General features: G+C 35.5%; 1 protein-coding gene across 6 annotated transcripts in view; it reads right to left on the minus strand.

The window, feature by feature from the left end:
* Nucleotides 1-21338, minus strand: part of Synd (protein kinase C and casein kinase substrate in neurons protein Synd) — a 152576-nt gene that overhangs the window by 48740 nt on the left and 82498 nt on the right. For all 6 annotated transcript variants that reach the window (XM_073089558.1, XM_073089559.1, XM_073089560.1 and 3 more), the window contains one exon: nucleotides 18185-18333. In XM_073089558.1, the coding sequence (XP_072945659.1) occupies nucleotides 18185-18333 (149 nt within the window). The remainder of the gene's footprint in view (nucleotides 1-18184; nucleotides 18334-21338) is intronic.

Consider the following 21338-nt stretch of genomic DNA (forward strand, 5'->3'; position numbering starts at 1 on the left):
TGAAAGAGAAAAAGAAAGAAAATAGTTTTATCAAAAATTTTCCTTCACCTTTATAGGAAGGGATCATTAATATGTGGAGCGCGCTTGGAATTTTACCCTAGGACGAAATTGAAATTCACGGCTTTGTTTTGGCAAAAACAACGATTTGTTTTTTTTTAGCCCTGCAGCCCAAACGGTGGAAAGAATTTAAAGATATACTCCATCATGTTGTTATCGTCGGATTCGTCTAAATTGTATGAGTGTCATAGGATATATTTTTAAACAGTCGGGTAATTTTGCTGCCCAGCTGCCCAGTACAACCAATCATTATTTTCACAACTAAATATAGCCTGGATTACACTATTTTGACATTGTTTCAATGCGGATTAATAACTTAATATTAAAATTAAAACTCCACCAATTAAAAATAAACACACATCATCCTTGAATACGTTGACGACTTAAGCATAATAATATTAGCGTATACATAAAAAAAAATTACGCAGCGGACGTAATTTTACGAACCAGATAGTAAATCTTAAAAGTGCGGCGCAATTTTAACTTTCGCACACTTAACAATGTGCTATAAAATACCTTTATAGCCCCTTTAATCTTGGTTACAGCCTCGACGGCAGTTTCCGTTGGAGCGTTATAGGTTCTAAAATGTTTGTTAGGCTTTTTGATTAGGTCGACCGTTTAAGTAAACGAAGGATTACCTAATGTTGAATTGATGATTTTGTAAATAAGTATAAAAAAATAATTTATAATTTAACGATAAAAATGTGTTTGAAATATATTTACTGTGACATTGTAAGTTATATTTTTATGTTGAAGAATGTTTTTACCCTCCTTGAATGTTTTCTCTCTTAAGGGTATTTAAATAACATTCAAATATAATTTCCAAAAACAAATCTATTTTTTAATTTTCTTTTATTCATGGAATCTTTGTAAATTATGAAAAAATGTTAACAACTTAAACTTCAAAGAAAAATAATTCTGGCATCCTACAAGGATAATATTCCGCACCATTAGTTTTGCAACAAGTGGTCGCGTTGATGGACGGAAAATGGCGACAACGTTATAAAATTCATGAAAACGATGGTCCCATAATGACAACACGAAATTTTCCGCTTTTGTAAACTTGCAGACGAGACAAACTGTCGTGTTTATCGGCCAAGAAGGTCTAAAAAATGTATAAGAGGCGAGAAAATTTCACTTTTAAGCCGTCTAGGCAATTCCCGAGAGCGTCTGAACTCTCACAAAGGTCACCGTAACGTTATTTTCACACTTTCCTCCAAAATTTGTTGGCGAAGCGCCAGTATAGTGGTGCGTACTCGTATTGTACTGGATTATATTAAAATCAAGAAAAAAACGAGGCAAAAGGTGTGCTATACAGTCACTTGCGGTTATTTACAAAGCTGTAGCCTTATTCAGTGGGAGTAAACCAAATTTTTTATGAGCTTTTGAAAATAACTTTTATGATAATGTTGTTGTCTCATTTTAAGATAAAACATTGAAACGTCTTTAGAATGATTACTGAAAATAGAATATAATCGCTTCATTGGATTATAGTTGGGGAGCCCAAGAGGGGATTTCGAACTGTCTCGAGCGCGTCAGACTAAGATATGGGATATACCTTACATCCTGTATAGTATCCTAAACCATAAATGAGCTTTCTTTGTCGGAGGGTTTGCAGAATCAAAAAAACGATCACAATCAAAAAAATCATATAACCTTTTCTTTATTCTAATGTCTAATCTACACAATCGTTTAGGTCCCAATGACGCTCCCCTACCATTATGACAGTTTTAACAACTTAAAAATCTAATAACAGACAGTATCAAATTTAAATGAATGGAATGTTAATATAGATTATTTATATACTTGCTTACATATTTACATAAGCCTAAACCTGTCTTAAAATTATTCAGATAACAAAGTATACGTACAATTATCGAAAATAGTCCATAAATACCTTAGATAATATTATCTATCGTATCGATATTGGGAATTTAAAGTGTTATGGCATATTTTTCAGTGTCACAATTTTCTTTCTCGTAACAAATAAATTGATTAGATACGTATGGATAGGTTAGACTTAATTTTATAATCGATTTAATTTAATACGCTTCAAATTTGTTTTATTTAATTAACAAAATTGCGTGTCAAATTAAGAAAGAGGGTCTTTTTGGTCATTTGGAAAATGTTGTATTCAAATATAAATTTATATAAAAGTTAAAAAAAGTTATATGAATGAAGGCATGTGAAATCTTTATATATAAAATTCTCGTGTCACAATGTTAGTTGCCGTACTCCTCCGAAACGGCTTTACCGATTTTCACCAAATTTTATAAGCATATTCAGTAGGTCTGAGAATCAGCTACTATCTATTTTTTATACCCCTAAGTGATAAGGGTTGTTCACCCTTAACATTTTTTTATTTATATGGCAATACAACGTTTGCCGTATCAGCTAGTATGATATAATGATATATGTTAGTGTGGCTGTCACAGACGACTTATAAAATAAATCTGCTGTTACCGCCAGAGGTCGCGAAGGTTCTTATATAACACTCTGACGTAAAATAACGTACACGTTAATAATAATACAACAATGACATTAAACTACTTCGAGAGGTTTGAAAAACCAAGGACTCTAGAGAATTTAAGACAATGGGCGATTATGACGGATTGGTGATATCATTAGCATAATAAATCATTATTGTTTGAGTAATACTATGGATTGGACATATGTAGGTTATTAAAATACTTTTATTTAAAGAGATCTGTTTATTGATAATGTCACTTTGTGATTAACCATCCACGCCTATTTCTGTCTAATAAATAGGAGGGTTAAGCGTTGCTGTTTAGGAGCGTTAAGCGTTGCTGTTTAGGAGCGTTAAGCGTTGCTGTTCCAATTTGATGATACAAATACGAGGCGTTTTAATTTGGTCCGCAGAAGTAGTCGTTAGGACTGTTATTTTATCTGGCATCGATGATACATGTCCATGGGCGGCAGTAGCCATTTACCATCAGATTGAAGGTGGTAGAACCCTTTGTGGTTCGACTCCGGCGGCACCACCGCCACACCTATTTCTACCTAATAACAGCAATGTTAGGCACTGCTGTGTTCCGGTTTGAAGGGTGTGGTAAGGGAGACAGACTTTTCCGAGGCGTTCCAGCTTAGTCCTCAGGGGTAGCGGCGCATCTGTGGCCGACCTCAGGTAGGAATATCTAATCGTATCTGGGGTTGATTACAGATGTCCATGGGCGGCAGTAGCCACTTACCATCAGGTGGACTGCATGCTCGTCTGCTACTCTTATATTATAAAAAAAAAAAAAAAAAAAAAAAAAAAAAAAAAAAAAAAAAAAAGATGGACTGCAGTACACAGTTTACTACTTCAATACTATAAATAAAAATCGATCTTTAATCATTGGATTATCGCCCATAAAGGCGATAACAAAAAATATCTATAGTTACTTAAGTAGTCACAATTACTTTACTCAAGTAATAGATAGGTACTCTCAATCATTAATTCTAAGTAATGAGGCTATGTCGTGATTCACGGCAATTAACTGAGATGTCTGAATTGCAAAATTATGAAACTATTGTTAAATCGAGTTCAGTCACATTGTAATCACTGATGAATAAATTTTTCGAATCTATTATAAACGAGAATATTGCTAATAATAAGTGATTAAAACTTCGAATGTTTAAATTAAGGAAAAAAATGCAAAAACATATTGAATAGTAAGACCTCAAACATTACAATACTCGCCAATAGCAATATAAAATAATATTCATATTTAAAATAATAGCTAATATAATATAATATTTAAAATAATAGCGATTCCCACTTGATAAGCACGATAGAATATGACCTAAATTCCGCTCACTATGAGAAGAGACCCTTTTTTTCTTTTCGAGGGGGAATCCTTCTAAAGGTACTCGACGACGTAGGAGCGACGCTGGGTTATGTGGGATTTTTATCGCACTAAAACCCCCCCGGTGGCCGTCCTCATCGCTTGTTGGAGTACTCCGGGATCTCCGACGGAACACAACCGGAGTACCCCAAGCGCGATAACATCTGGTGATTACGACAGTATGCGACCACATATATCGCGTCCTTCCCGGGGTAGCATACTGGACGGTTCGAGCTCCCACTCTTGCCGCGCGCAACCCCGGAAGCCCCCTTTTAGTCGCCTCTTATGACAGGCAGGGGATACCGTAGCCCTATTCTAGTCCCGGAACTACAGGGACAATGAGAAGAGACCCGTGCCCACCAGAAGGAGAGTAATGGGTTGCCAACGTATTAGTACTTCTAACCATTTCGATAACAGAAGTCCATGGGTTCAATACATTTAATCAAAAGACCCAGCCCCGATTGCAACGACAATTACATAAAAATAAAACCAAATATATACACATCTGACCGCAAATTAAGCGTAATGAAGTCCATTCGTGCATTAACGAATTAAATAGAGTCATTAAAGCACGTGCCGCGTAGAGTTCAATTAAAACTCTCCATCTGGTTTCCGACCAGTTTTCTAATTAGATTATAATCTCATTTGATAACATCCGAGTGACCAAAAGGACGTGAATCCGGCGTGATAAGGATCTGACTAAATGTTGTAGAACTCTCTCTGGCATGATTAGGGGGATAAAACACGAGAGACTGTTTATAGCGATAGCTGTTGCCTTGTCGCCGTCTGTCGTCGATATCGTGGTTTACCGTACCGTCAGCGACCGCTGTCGGTTATACCTGAGGAGGTCGCTAAGGACAGTCGACGGAATTAGAACAACATTTACGTTCATGTAACAACCGACAACGTTTGCTGACAACAGTCGTCGTCGTCGACATTTACTATATCGCTCGCGTATCCTCCCCTCCAGCTCGCTTAGTGGCATACATGCTACACCATATTTCTGCTTCATAACAGCTATGATTGCGTCCAACGTGCTCCAATTTAATTATTGAAAGTAGAAACGTGTTCGTAACTGAATGTTGATAAATTACTATTTTTGAGTTTGTTAAATATATTTATAGACTGCCAATTACCAACTATTTTATACGATTCATAGTATACGAGCATGCACAAACAAATGGAATGACAATTGTATATGAGGACTAAGCTGGAACGCCTTATGGATCAACGACACAATCTTTCCGTTTCCGTCAATGTAAATAATAAAAAAACACATAGTTTAGGGTTTTTCTGCCTTATAATAATCTGTTGCCCATAACACGGTTGTATACTTTTAAACCATAATATGTCGTTTGAACTAAACCTCGCATACGCCAGTTAATATTTACGATTAACTGTGTTATTAACTAACCCGGTTAGTGCACAGTAAATATGTTTTCGTGAGCGGTCACATTAACTCGTTATTTTTAGCCTACATTTTAACATTAGATTGATAAATTTCAAAGGCATTTTCCCTAGAAAATTAATATAATCTGTACAATTTAATCCAATAGTACAGCATATACGTGTTATTTATTTCCTAAGATCAAGTGTTTTTTGCACTATGACTTTTTAACTTTTATCTGGCTGTATGTTAGTCTAACATTATTGATGGCTAAACCGATTTTGATGGGACTTTCTCGTATCTACATAGATTTTATGGATGCAATATATTTTGATTAAACGTATTCTGTTTTAAAATAATCGTGAAAAAACTGAAAACGAAAGTTCATAGAGATATTTCATAGCATTATTAGCGCGATTTTAATTTTTACCAAAGCATGTTTAAGTTCGTGTCTAATTAGTCCAGCAGGTTGTATACAATCCATAGTAAATTTCGAATACAGAATTTCATTTTATATAAGAACTTGAACGTATCTTACCCGTATATAGACTTATACACATTGCACATATTATAATCCACAACCTCAACATTGTGGGTTACCAAGAATTTAACAATCGAAAACGTATAGACAAAGCTATAATAAATCCTTCAATATCATAATAGTTGCGTACAAACTCTATTATAATTTAAGATGACTTGAAATGTTTATAATTTATTAATATATTCAATTCAATGTATTACTTAAACGCAATTGTTTAATTCAATTTCAATTGAATGGCAAACCACTTTAATTCTACTGCCAATAGTATTGGGAATTCTCTCATATGTTTCACGTAACTTTAGGCTTTATTTAGTACTAGCGAGAAAGGTAACGATTATTTTATAACCGATTTGCAAATATCAACTCGTAAGTCGCAACGATCATAATTTTGTGATTTTTCGTGGTTTCGCATAAAAACTACCGATTAATATCAATATTGCATTGAATTGAATATTTTACGATGTAGGTATGTAATAATCACATAGGATACATTTTACATATCATCGCTGTTTACAATCGGCTGATTTCGGCTTTGCGGCGACATCTCGGTCGCACATATTCTGTGCGACATTTGGCCCCTAATTTGTCAGTCGTAAAACTCCCCTAGAGTACAATCACGTCCACGTCAATATATAATATAGAGCTGTAAGCACCACTATATTTATTAAGAGCTGTTACAACATAAAAAAGCAAGTGCATCACCTCTTAATAAATATTGGGCTGCTCTTATCGGTATTTGGTGGGATATAAGCTGTCATAACATTAAGAATGTCATTTAGAACGTCTGATAATACTGTTAGCGTGTACATGCTTATTAATCGTAACATGTATACTAATAAAGAGGTAACGTTTGTAACTTAGAATCTTCGGAAATACTGAACCGATCATGAAAATTCTTTTACAAACAGAAAGTTATATTTAAAGCTAAAAATAAATCTAAACCTAATATTTTATTATGATTGAACAAAAACGGGCGAAACCGTGGGTGATGCTAGTAAATTAATAAACCTGGTGACGAGACGAAAACGCAGAACCAAGTAAGGAGCCCCAAAAACCTACTCTTTGTAAAAGAGAGCAATTTTAATATATTACACAATTAAGAAATTACAATGAGTATTTGAACAATTGTCGTTGTTCACACAAAACTGTCATTGTGCGTCTGACATTCAAATATTATAACATTGTAATCTCACGGCATCATACTCACGGAAAAACCTTGAGATGCTTTATTATACCTAAATTAGATGCCGTCGAGTATAGTATACTTTAATGACACTTTTACGATCGTTAATTGGGGAAATTTATGCGTACGACTAAATAAAATGGTAATTATTGTCTATATTTATTAATTAAATTTTATTTTTGAGGCTTCATCATTAACAACTGTTCTATTGTTGGGCGCCAGTTTTAGCGGAATTGGAACATTTTGGTATATCTAGTTTAGCACGCTGGCCAGGTGCGCTATTTAAAAGGATCGCTAGATTTTAGAACTATCAGAGATGTATGTAAATTACCTGTGAAGTGATAGTGAATTTCTAATATGTATTAATTAAAAAATTATAAATAAGTATTTGTCTTCATTTCAATTGATTTACATTGTTTAATTGCGAAGGCTTCAGATGTTATATAACATTTGTCATCATTGATTTCAATTGCAAACATGATTTTGAAAAAAATACTCACATCAAATATACTAAAAATTACGCACATAGGTACTATATTATTTCTTAATATTATGTATTTCACTCGTCGGCAAAAACAAAAGTTATTTTCATACAAAACTGTGACACGTTTAATATTCCGTAGCGATGCCGTAAATATACATTTCGTACGGGATTATGGACATAGGGTAGGTACGTGGTTTATTGTTTTTGGCGAAATGCGGTCAACCCGCCCACTCACTTTGTCATAATCCACTTTGATATCGATTTTGCTCTCGCAAACGACATGTGTAACCTCTAGAAACTTAAATTTTAAGTAAGGTGTGATTTTAGAATATCATCTACTTAGTAAATAGTAAATAAGTAGCGATAGCAGTTTTTCATAATAAAATTGTAGTTGGAAAGGAGCTCAACTTGACGGTAAGTGACCGCTGCTGTCTATCGACATATGTCATGTACATTGTAACTTGTTACCCCCTTAAGATTAAGATGTAGATGCAATTAGGAGTTCAAAAAAACGTTAAATCCGAACACACTATAAGTAAGGTAAAACAACTTTGGCCTTCCGGTCTTAAATACCTGATTCATTTTCATCGCACAATTATAGCTATGGCCTAGACATCGCCACATTGAGACCCACTATACCTTACAGAATTAATTAGCGAAGATCTCTTCTTAATTTGTTGACGATTTCTGCCGCTCGATAAACAGTCAGTTTTCGTTTTAAACTATTTTTTAACAAATAACACAAAACTGTACACAACCTAAAAAGCAGTTTTTAATCCTAACCGACAAGACGATTCAAAACTAATACTGTTACAGTTAAAAATAAACCTCTATTCACAAATTTTGAAAAACTTCCTCCACTAAGTATTAAATGGACTAACTTCGTAGCTAGTTTCGAACTAGTAAATTGGACTCGACCAGCAATAGATTCAACACTCGAGTATTTCAATTCATTCTAAAGCCTTGGAAACTAAATTTATAAAATCAATACGATCTTATTTGTGTTTATTGCAATGTACAATTCAAAGTAGGACGTTATTTATATATTTATTTATGAATACGTAGAACATAGATACATAGAAACCTAGGCTTATAGCCTATTTGGATTTAAACGGGATTCTTTAACGAATTAAGTAACAAATGGGTATAATTTAAGGTTAATTTCTATCTATAGACTTTCAACGTGTCAGACACCTTCAGACGTCAACCGCACAGACAAAAAAAGTAGGACGTTATTTATCTATGTATTTATGTTTACGCAGGACTTAGATACATAGAAACTAGTCTTATAGCCTCTATGGATTTAAACGGGATACTTTGAAGAATTAAGTCACAAATGGGCATACTTTAAGGGTAATTTCTATCTATACACTTTCAACGTGTCAGACACCGTCAGGCGCCGACCGCACAGACGAAATATGCCGCTCACGGTCGGTGTTGGGTGGTGTCTGTGCGATACGTTAAGAAATACATAAATAAATTCATACATAATACATGGAATGATATTATTATTTACTTTGTCTGACACCGCCTGAGTCTGAAGATACAAATGGGTATTAAGAGATGGCAAAACACCTTGCCCATACCCGATTTTGTACCATAAAATTGTTGGCTCGTTCATAATGGCAACGTACATTACCATATTAAAAGGAAAACTCGATGGCGTCTGAAAGAGCCATCAAAGTGTCATGTAACATTTATCGCAAGTGAAAATAACGCCGCTTCACGACATTTTGATGTTTGTGCCTCTCGACAGTCAGATAACATTTATGGGCGTACAGCATTTTTATTTTCTCGTAAAGATACTTACAGATGAGAGTTTTATTTGTTAAAAACATGTGACATTCCTACAAATATAAAAGATGACAAAAGAATAATAGGTTACAGAATTTTATTGGTTTTGTACGTGGATATCGGATGGAATCGAACGAAACGGATTTGATAGAATTTATCTTTACTTAATAATAAATTCTTACTTTGAACGTACAAAAAATATATAAGAGTATTAAGGCATACTGCCTAGAAGCACATAGTACAATAAAAGGGAATTTATAATAAGTTAAGGTGTGGGAAAAGAGGATAAAATACACTATCCCATGTAGGCAACTCTTTGCAACTGAGGAGGTCCGGCGTATAGGTATACTGCCACTCGAAAACTGTCTAGTGAAAGCCTAATTAATATATTTATAACCAGTCAGCGATAACTTGGGACCTGCGCGGAATGCGACACTTCCCTCTTAGTTCACTTTATAGTTCTTTCTACGTCACACAAATTCGTCCTATTTAATTTTAATAGAGCTATACTGTTGTTAGCAATGTCTTAGAGTTACACATTAGATAAAAATGTTTCATATTTTACAAATATACGCCGTGCCGTCATCACACTTCGGTCTCAAGTTATCATGCACGCAAACCATATATTCATAATATATATATATCTACATATAGAAATCAATCTACTGCTACGTTAGCACCATTTGGAAACGTAATAATAATATATAAGAAAAAACGCTCATCTCTTCTTCCGGCTCTCGATTCGTATTTACTTAGGGCCGAGGTCCACTTTATTCAGAACAATCGAACCCATCTTATGGACCAACAAATAATCGCGTATCTCCACCGCTGATATGAGTGGCCTTGTCGAGAGAGACGATAAAATGGCGACGTGAACGCTTCTTGCGAAACGCTGAGATATGTGGGTTTTCAGGATTTTAGATAACGCGTGATAATAGAATTTACTATGTGTACATTCATATGTGTATTAGGTAACATAATTTTAAGTTTATGACACATGTGTAAGGTGTGATTAAAAAGTATGGATTCACGGAAAATTTAAATTTAAATTTAGTAGGACCAGTATACTTTGTTCCGGGACTAGAATAGGGCTACGGTATCCCCTGCCTGCCGTAAGAGGCAACTAAAAGGGGGCTTCCGGGGTTGCCGGCGGCAAGAGTGGGAGCTCGATCCGTCCGGCAAGCAACCCCGGGAAGGGCAGCGGCATGTTTGGTCGCATGCCGTCGTAAACACCAGGTGTGCGGGAGGAGCGTAAACTGCTCCCCCCAGGGCAGAGCCCGACCGGGGCATCGCTCGGAGGACTCCGGTTGTGTTCCATCGGAGATCCCGGAGTTCTCCACCAAGCGCTGAGGATGGCCACCGGGGGGGTTTTAGTGCGGTAAAAATCCCACATAACCCGGCGTCGCTCCCACGTCGTCGGGTACCTTTTGAAGGCTTCCCCCTCGAAAACAAAAAAAATAAATATAGTTTAAAAAACTAAAAAACACGCTTTTATGTTAAAATCAACTAAAAAGCAAAAAATAATCTTCAATCTAGGAATCAATTAAGGAACAGTAAATAGTATCATTGTGGAAAAAGTGTGGGGTGCTCCATTTATCAGGTTCGAAAAGTTTTTTAGTTTTTTAAACTATATTTATTTTATTATTTTTAGTATTTGTTGTTATAGCGACCACCATCATGCATCGTTTGTAAAAAAATCAAGTGTATCTATTACGGTTTAAGAGATAAAGCCCTGTGACTCAAGAACAGACAGCGGAGGGTTTCGTTTTATCCTTTGAGTACGGAATCCTAAAAATCATTCTACAAGATGGCATTATAGATATGTTTCAGTACATTTGAGGTATAGGGAAATAATATTATTATTTTCCAAAGCTAAAAATCAATCTAGTAACTTTGCCTGAACGCTCCATAAGGCGCTTTCTCTCGCCTCGAAAATCGTTAATCCTGAGGATATTGATAAGGACAATGGTACAAAATTATTAAAATCGTGTATTTTCATCGGTCCTCAATAAATCTACAAAGTTTGAACGAAATCTGGCCGTTTAAAGTGGGTCAAAATCGCGCCCAAAGAAGTCGGTTACAAACATACAAACATACAGGTGAAGCTAATACAAAGCGTGTAAAAAAGACCAGTGTACTTAGTCCAGGCAGGTACTATCGATATTTCGTAGGTGAAGAAATTCTTTCGTATCTGTGTATAAGGGTGCGGATACGAGGTGGCTTACATGAGAGATCTTAAGAGCGGCAACACATTTGTTATCGGCTTCAGGTAGAAGCCATGTTCTATATAGAGTTGGCCACAGATGTCCATTGGCGGCAGTCATCACCATTAGGTAAAGCATGCAGTCCGCTTTATCAATATTTAAAAAAAAGTTCGTGTAACCCATCCAAAATTCGCATTTCAAAATTCACGTACAGCACAGTACGTTATACCCGAAACTACGTACGAATCAATAACTTACGTTCATACAAAGGCGATTTTCTGAACAATTCCGACACAAAGGTTCTAATTCAAGAACACATATAGTTACGATTAGTGCGGTAGGTACCGGCTTACGTACCGTACCGATATTGACAAATCAATTTATGTGACCCAAATCCATTGTCTCATTAATTGCCACTTAGACAAACATTGATTACTTAATAATAACTGTTGTAATGTTATATCTAATGCTATAAAACTGTCGATTGCAAATGTCTGCCTGTGTATATTTATCATTGTGCCTTTTAGAGTCGCTGGATTGCTGTATTTAGATTCCACAGACTAAAATAAGAGCTCTGGCTAAAATTACATAGTTATTTTCCCATATTCAACACAAATTAGAAGCAAAAGCCTTGTTACTCAACAATTAATTGAAGGTGGTAGAACCCTTTGTGGTTCGACTCCGGCGGCACCACCGTCACACCTATTTCTGTCTCATAACAGCAGTGTTAGGCACCGCTGTGTTCCGTTTTGAAGGGTGTGGTAAGGAAGACATACTTTTCTGAGGCGTACCAGCTTAGTCCTCAGGGGTAGCGGTGCATCTGTGGCCGACCTCAGGTAGGAATATTTAATCCTATCTGAGGTTGATTACAGGTGTCTATGGGCGGCAGTAGCCACTTACCATCAGATGGTCTGCATGCACGTCTACTACTCCTATATTATGAAATTTAAAAAAAAACACGGGATCAAAATCTAGACTATATAACTATAACGATCTGTGACCACTTTGAATCTATTTTCTCGAGAATTGGACACGTTATTTACTCCGTTATCCAACGAAATATATTGAGCGCAGACTTCAGAACTATGTACTAAACCAACATTAATTTCAATTATTTGTTACTAGGTAGTAGAAGTCGGTTGTATTTTTTTGTTAATTTTTTTATGGTCTACAACTAGGTGAGACTCGGGGAATAATCCACCGTGCTGCCACAATGTGGAGGTGGAGAAAAGTGGTCGTTTGGTACCACGTGATGCTACTTTTACGAAAAACGCAGACACCGTCACAGGCAGAGACAAGCGTATAAAAAAACCAGCGGGTCAGCAGTCTGCCGGGCGTGTTGCAATAACCCGATACCGATCTGTGTTGCGCAAGCGATCAGAGAATCAAACATGTAAGTCTCAATTGCGATTACAAAGGTCATCTGATTACGTTCAGCGGGTGTGTTCACGTGAAGATGATTAGTAATGCTTTGCAGGGTTCCGTACCCAAAGGGTAAAAATGGAACCCTATTGAATAGGTACTAAGCCTACGCTGTTAGTGAGTATCACAGGGCGCTTTCACTTGAATCGTAATACATACACTTGAAATATTTACAGAGTATATACTGTGCTGCTATAACAAGAACTATTAAAAAAAAGTTGAAAGAATTTGAAGTACGCCGAATATAAGTAACCGCAATTTTGCAAAATGCAGTAACAAAATAGTACTTAAAATTCGACTTCTCAGGCTGAGACTCCGATAGCCGAATCCCAAGCAGGTATATCTAATATTTCAGTCATAATCTGCGTAGGACAAATTATTTATCACATTCTTAAACGGTAAAGCACAACATCGTAAGGAAACCTGAAGGCCTGAGAGGTCTTAAAATATATGAGTATGTTGTGTACAATTCTCTATAGTACTCTGTACTGAGCGTCGGTCAATTGCAGGTGGGATGTAATGCCACTCATTATTATGTTTACGTACACAAATAACCGCGCATCTGTTTGTTCGTGTCTGATTGTTACACGCGCTTAAAGGCCATAAACTATGTTTATTTACCAGAGGATAAGGATAAACGAACTGGATACAGTAAAGTGACTTTAAGAAGGATAATTGAATATGCACTTTTATTAGAAGATGTTGATGGATCTCGGTTGATGGAGAACGCAAACATAGGTTGTCATTATAACAGATAGAATGATCATAATTATTTTCTCATACTAGTAAATCTTTACTTTGACTAATATGTTAAGTTTACTCAAGTCATATATAGTACTAAACCTCAGACGGTTTAGTACTATGTACAAACAAAGGCTGAAAATTTACAATAAATAAGTACAATAAATCTGTATTTCTTCTCATTGTTTCTACAACAATAGTAACCGACAATCGAATCGACCGTACAAATATTACAAAGAGGAAAGCACAGTACCTTAAATTACTGATCGTACCTTCTTATTTCCCCTGACCTGACGGTACCTATACATAATACCCATCTCGCACAAAGCTTTCAAACCTTAGCGAAACTAATGACAAAATTGTCCCCAATCAAGATGCAACACATGCAAGACAATAACAATCGTGATTTGTGAATAATTATTCATTTATTCACATTGGATGCGTCATTCGAATAATATTCATCATTACATGGCAAGTGAATACATGCAATTAATATTAATAGGTCGTCCTTGGCACCGTCGTAAATAGCCACTTTTAACTGCTAAGCTGTTAATATTCATAGAATTTGCTGATACTGATGTATTCGATACGCAGTAGGTGTACATTTTAACAAATCTTCCAGTTTGAACACCCACATACAAACTCAATGTGTTTATTTATGAACTTACATTTAACCTCAAATAAAAAAGAGATACATTTTAGATACAGCTCCATTATTGGACTTTCTGTTGAAATTCGAACGTAGGGATTATACGAGAATATGTTAGTTATTTTCATGCGGACATCAATGAGTTCCGAAATGTACATATTTTGACCAAATGAAAGATCTACATATACCTACATATTATACACTGTTCATATAAACTTAAACGCATCCTATACCAATCAAATTAATAAATTATTTGTCCTCTTGTTTTCTATCTATCATTTTGGACTGAAAACAATTATATGATATTTCACTTTTAATATTTTAATATTATCTAATTTGCGTACATAAATTTGCTTATTATCTTTAAATGTATTACGTAAACGTAGAAAGTAATAGTCAAACAAAACCCAGTTGGAACAATATTTCATTAATGCTGTTTACGTTACCTTAATGCAAACGAGAACGCAATCTTTACATAATCGAAGTAAAAGTGTAGAGTGAAGCGGAGAAAATTTGTTTTAGGGCTTGTTCATACTAGGTGGTTAATTTGCTAATTCCATTGTGTCACAAGCTTTTATATGTATTGGTTGAAAGTGATAAAATAATTTGCAGTTTGACTGCAAAAACACCATCGCCACACTAAAATCTTTTTCATTTAGCTGTGTTAGCACTACCGTGTGAATACTGTACTGAGTGTGGTTAAAAAAACTTTTTAAACTGAATACTAAAATATCTTTTCAGCAAAACCTATAAAAACGTGAGAGCAGACTATCTTAACATTGGTAAGGTATCCTCTTAGCTAGATTACTTATATGAAAAACGAACACTGTTAAAGACTAGTTAAGACTAGTCTCAACGAATCGAATCGATCGAATAGAAAGTTAACATTCCCTGCGTAGCTTCATTGCAAGCACTGAATTTAAATACATTCCAATGCATCCGCGAACGCTCAATTAAAACATGTTTGGCGTTACACGTGACAGCCGCCTGCCAATCGCCCAGTGCGGTCGCAGCCTTAACTCTCACCGGCGTCCGAAACGCGTAAACGTGCTTGAATTCAAATGGTTTATAGAAAATCGTTTGACATTCAGATTGCTAATCTGACTTAATGAGCCGAATTATGCAGTGCAGTGCACTCGGCGTCATTGTAATTCATTGGGTTTTAGTATGCGCGTGAGACTGATGTGTGGCGAAATTGTATGTTCTGATTTAAATTTCATTTTAGTGAGAGTGCAAACGCACGTTGATTTTTATCTAAAATCTATGAAGCAAACGTGTAGGTACGCATTCCATGGGATGGTAAGCGGTCAACGCGCCCTAAAGAATCATGCAATAGCGGTCATCCATCTAGCTCAAATTACCGGGCCCATTTGGCTTAATTTTACTGATTGGTTACAATACAATTTATAAGTACATTCTTTACTTCCGAGTCGAACAATAAAAGTTGGTCGAACCCTTTGTTTTTTCGACTCAGAACGCACCACCGCCACACCTATTTCTTTCTGCCTAATAACAGTAGTGTGAACCGCAGTAGTGTTCCGGTTTACAAGGTTTGGCAAGGGACACTTATCCGAGACGTTCCAACTTAGTCCTTAGGGGTAGGTCAAACATCATGTAAGATTCTAATCTTAACTAGGATTGACTAAAGATGTCCAAAGGCCATAGTAGCTATTTACCATCAGGTAACTTGCATTTTTTTTCTATTTCTGTATAAAAAAAATTGCGTCTGCTTCAATATTGTTGTTATACAAATACTTGCATGTACCAACGATCGCATGTAAGTGTATGTCCACAGTAATCTAGTTACCGACTCGCCGCGGAAGCCTCTGTCAGTTCGTCTGTCAGCGACGAGACCTGATTCGCGATGCGGCGGGCCATCGTCGAGGCGCGTGCATCGCGGACGTGCAACATGCATGCATGCTTTGCATAGAAAAACTACTTTGGATAAATAGCTTAAGGTAGCTACCGTAAAATGTTTTTCACGTTAAGCAATGCACTAATGTATTATAAGTAGATTAATTTGTACGTAAACTTTCGCATTACTATAGGGATAGATTAATTTCACTTTATAACTCAGAACTACGTTTTAATGAAAAGGTCGTTGATTTATATTTCTTTTATTGCGTTAAGATTAAGAGGCGAAAGAAATGAAAACTGAAAAAAAAACCAAGAACATTGTCTAATGTGTTGGTGCAGAACTGCAGACTGTAATTCAAAGTAGCAGCAATTTTTGGAAAGTAAAGAAAAAAAATGTTTTGGAAAAGACCAGCTTATAAAACTAAAAAGGTTTACTCGGAGGGACATACTTATACAGGACACAATTTTGAATTCAATCAATAATCCTAAATACATTTAGGTATATACTTTTGTGCAAAAAAGGCAAAATTCCGTAGTCATAAGGAGACATGGTAGGAGAACCTTGTTAAATACAAAATGTATGCTAACTTGAAACCCATACATCGTGTCTGGAGTCGCCGATATGCTAATACCGGCGACGCAAAGCATCGGACGGTGGATGTCACGGTGGATTTGGCCGCGAGCCACGACACATTGTGCCACAGACTGCATAAAATTCGCAGAATCGATTTTAAAGGAAAATATTATTTTTATTAAAATGCGGAAAATTGTATATCTTGCACGCTAAGGCTACATATTACTAACCACGCTAAAATCGCACAAGGAAAATCGTTAATACTGATTCCTGACGATTCTGATGAGGAGAATGGGATAAACTTATTAAAATCGTGTATTGTCATCGGTGCTTGATTGTTCATCAAATTAATCGGACCGTTCAAAGTGGGTAAAATCGATTTCAAAGATTCCGTTACATACATACATAAATACAACCCAAGCTAATAAAAGCTTGATTTAAACCAATGACTTCCCCGTCATTGCTTAGCGTAAGGGCTCGCCTCTGTCAACATTTTGTCAAGAATTTGTTAACTGTGTCTTTACTTTAAATTTAGTAGGTATAACTGATATATAAATAACCTTAAATCATCACACATAGATAGGTCACAAAGCAGACAGCAGCAATGAATTCACTGTCTACATATTTCCTTTAAAGGATTCCTCTAAACCATTTCTAAGCTACACCTAACTCTACGTCACTATCCAACCATATCAAAGTGTAGCGTAATGGCCGCTAACAGCCGTCGTGATTTATGTCTCGATATATCTCGATACGTTGTGATATCGTCGTCACAATCACAAAGCGAGACTCCAGTATGAATCGATGGAAAGTTAATCAATTATTCGGATGATCCGTCATTGTCACATTCGTGAAATATGTTCGATATCATATTACGTGGCTTTGAGAAATATATTACTAAATAGCAATGTTACTTTGAAGTGAATATTTTTTTGTGTAAAAGTACGAAGCAGGTACATTGTATATAGCAATATATTGAATATAGCTTTTGTAATTTATATTTACGTAATAAAGCTCAAATAAAATTTGACAAACTACTGATAAAGAAATATCTATCATAAGGAGAGACAATAATATTAAGAGAATGGCCGTCTATATTTAAGGTGTTGACAAAATATCGATAGCATGATTCAGAATACATGTAGCTCCATTCTGTCCATATTTCTCGTATGCCACGAACATACACTCGTATGACGTAGATGAGGCAGTCTCAGTTCGGAGCTCGTTTTTGTACAAGATGTTCAGACAATGAATATAGTGTTACCTTCAGTAGCAGTAGCTTGTAACGTCATCTTCAGTCAAGTTACGACGTACGCACAAACGCATGACGTAGGTCGTGAAAATGACGTAGAGAGTGGAGACCGTGTAGGGCCACCTCTTCAACACCGGAGGTCGCAACACGTAAGCATGACGTAGACAGGACAAGAGTGAAGACAAAGCACTGACCTTGTGATACGTGTCCTTCTGCCAGTTCTTGATCTGCGCGATGACGTCATTGACGAGCCGGTCGCGCACGCTCAGGTGCAGGTCCGAGAGCCGCTCCGCCTCCACCATGCCTCCCTTCCACGCCGCCTCCATTGTGCCGTATTCCGGACCTGAGGGTAAATAATAATATTAATTATTAACACTTTTATGAAAACGCTCAGAAGGGATTCCAAAAATACGTTATATTCTTTCATAATCATCCAACATGTATACCTTTATCCACTTATTTGTCACACAAAAATCAATTGCAATTTCATAATTCAAAACAAGACCAAAAATATAAAATAGAAAAGTATTTAATAAGTGACGTAAATTATAAACAACCAGCAATTATGTGGTATATAAATGAATCCGTGTGATGTTTCTTTAACACTTTATACGCTTTTTACGCCAGGTGTGGGTACCGTAGACACAAACATAGACGAATACACAAATACCCAGACGCAGAACAGAAATATAAACTGATCATTTACATGTGTCTGGCCGGGGATCGAACTTAGGTTGAATACTTGTGAAAATACCTTCAATGCAGTATATATCTATCGTCGTTAGCTCATCGTCATCCTATTGATGGTTACAGGGTTCGATTCCCGACCAGACAAATATCGGAATGATGAATTGTTGTCTTGTCGTGTCTTCGACTTTACGTGTGTCCATGGTACCCACGATACAGGAGATCCTAAGTGTGGGGCTGTGAGTGTAGGATGCGTTATTTAAGACAGGTCTCTTTATTTCGATTTTATCGAAGTAAGAGGGGGTATGTCCATATTACGTGATGGCTCATTACGAACTGATAAACTTCACACACCTTTGAGAATCTACACAGTTTTCCTTGCGTTTTCCTCCATCGTAATAGCAAGTGATTACTTATTTTTAATGCACATCTTCATTGAATATCCAACCATGACGCATAAAATACGAATGTCAAGGGACATCCAGCAATTTTGTCGCTAAGATTATAGTCTCTTCCAGTCTACATTAGCAAAGAAACAGTCTTAGAAAAAGTAATCGAAATTCTTCAATTTAGATGGTTATCTGATTTTCAAACATCTCCAGGGCTCCTACCAGATCTCCTACATACATTAGGCATTACAATTTTTTTAATAGGTTGTCCGCTACAAAGATACACAAACATGACTTCCATATAACTCAAATTCCAAAGGTACCATTATAAGATACTCTTGGATAAAATAAAATATGAACTTAATTTTTTATAATAACCTAAAAATTAAAAAAAAAAAATGTGAGCCGTCACGGGACGCCTGGCAGATGTGAAACATCGACATTATTTTGTAAAAGTAGGTAATATGCAGAAAAAAACATATTAATTTTTTAATGTTCATATTTATAACAAATAAGAAAAAACTTTCGTGCGCTGCACGCCATCAGCTGATTTTGAAATACAATTCTGTCAGTCTTAATAAATTTATTCTCTGAGAAGAATGACATTAAAATTAATTAATAATTTAAAAACATTGTATGCAATGATTTTTATGTGAATTTTAATCTACCAAGATAGTAGATTTTACATTTGCTGGCGCTCAAAACACACCAAATATACGCGTGCTTAATGCACAGATAAATGCATACTTTAATTATAAAAAAATAATTAACTTACTGATGACTTGATGGTGTGTCATAGTGTGATTTTGCTTTCTTTGCAGAAGGCTGATCACTTTCACTCTCTAAATTATCACGGTCAGACATTTTATTATCAGAAAAATAAGCGGGCAATACTTAAAACATACAAAATACGTCAAGTGGTGTAAAACGAGTTAAAACGACTCCAGTCGCTCTCGCGCGGCGTAGTAATACACACGAATGTCACTGAACACGTTAAACGTCATTATTTTGAATTTTAAGCCTCAAAATGCCTTCTTGTGCAATGCATAAATGCAAAAATTATGCTCGAAAAAGAAACAAGATTCATGGAATCACCTATCACACGTAAATGAAGAGAAATTATTAAATTTTGTTTATTTTTCGTGTTCGATCCGCCATGATTACATGAGTAACCAGAAAGAGACAAAGTATGTTTTTGTCAATGAAAGTGATAAAGACGCAAAATGCATGACCATGCATTTTGCGTCTTTATCACTTTCATTGACAAAAACTTTCATTGATTGAATTGAACTGTCATAGATCAATGAAAAAATTTTCATTGATCTATGACCATAGATCAACAGAACAGAAGTGACATTTTATTGAAGCTCACGATGTTCATACGTGTATGTTATAGTTTAAGATCCCACTGCTTAATTTTTATATTAGTGTGTTTTAGTCAAAATATAACTTTTTATAGTTTATTTTAATAAAATAAAATCGATATATGGGAAATTCTGTATCCTAATCTCTAAATTTTCTTCGATATCTGTGGTAAATAATAAAAAATATTACCATAAAATTTATATAGGATAGTATACGGTATTTTAAAATTTCTTTAATTGAATAAATTAACCTAAACATAATTTAATAAACAATCTTTGTATAGCCAGAAATTAATCCTCAAAAAGACCACGGTAAGATTATATAAAATTCGCATGTCACGATGTTAGTTACTGTACTCCTGCGAAACGCTCTTACTGATTTTCATCAAAATTTATATGCATATTCAGTAAGTCTGAGAATTGGCTACTATCTATCTATTTTTCATATCTCTTAAGTGATAAGGGTTGTTCACCCTTAACATTTTTTTTATTTATATGGCAACACAATGTTTGCTGGGTCAGCTAGTACATTTATAAAATGTACACAACTTTGCAATTAATGGTCGTGTGTAAAATAAAACTGAAAATAATAAACATAAATTAGTAAAGATACTTCGCCGCCTTGAAATTGAATGAAGCCACAAACGGCTTATTAGTAAGTTTTTTTTGAATTCTTGACAAATTAAAACATTTTTAGAGAAAATTTACAAATAAATAACTAATACTGCGTAATTTACATAATAGATAAATAATTATTTCAAATATTTTAGGGACATTTTAGCACGGAGACGTGGCAAAACTTTTTTACGCAACTATTTCAATTCTCAAAACTGGGTACATTTTCTTGTTAGGAGTGAGTAATCTTTACTAATATACGATAATAAATATAAACAATTTTTAAATCGTAT

Source organism: Epargyreus clarus, unplaced genomic scaffold, assembly GCF_041222505.1.
Source record: "Epargyreus clarus isolate Ecla_fem2 unplaced genomic scaffold, WU_Ecla_fem_2.2 ptg000029l, whole genome shotgun sequence".
Taxonomy (NCBI): Eukaryota; Metazoa; Arthropoda; class Insecta; order Lepidoptera; family Hesperiidae; genus Epargyreus; species Epargyreus clarus.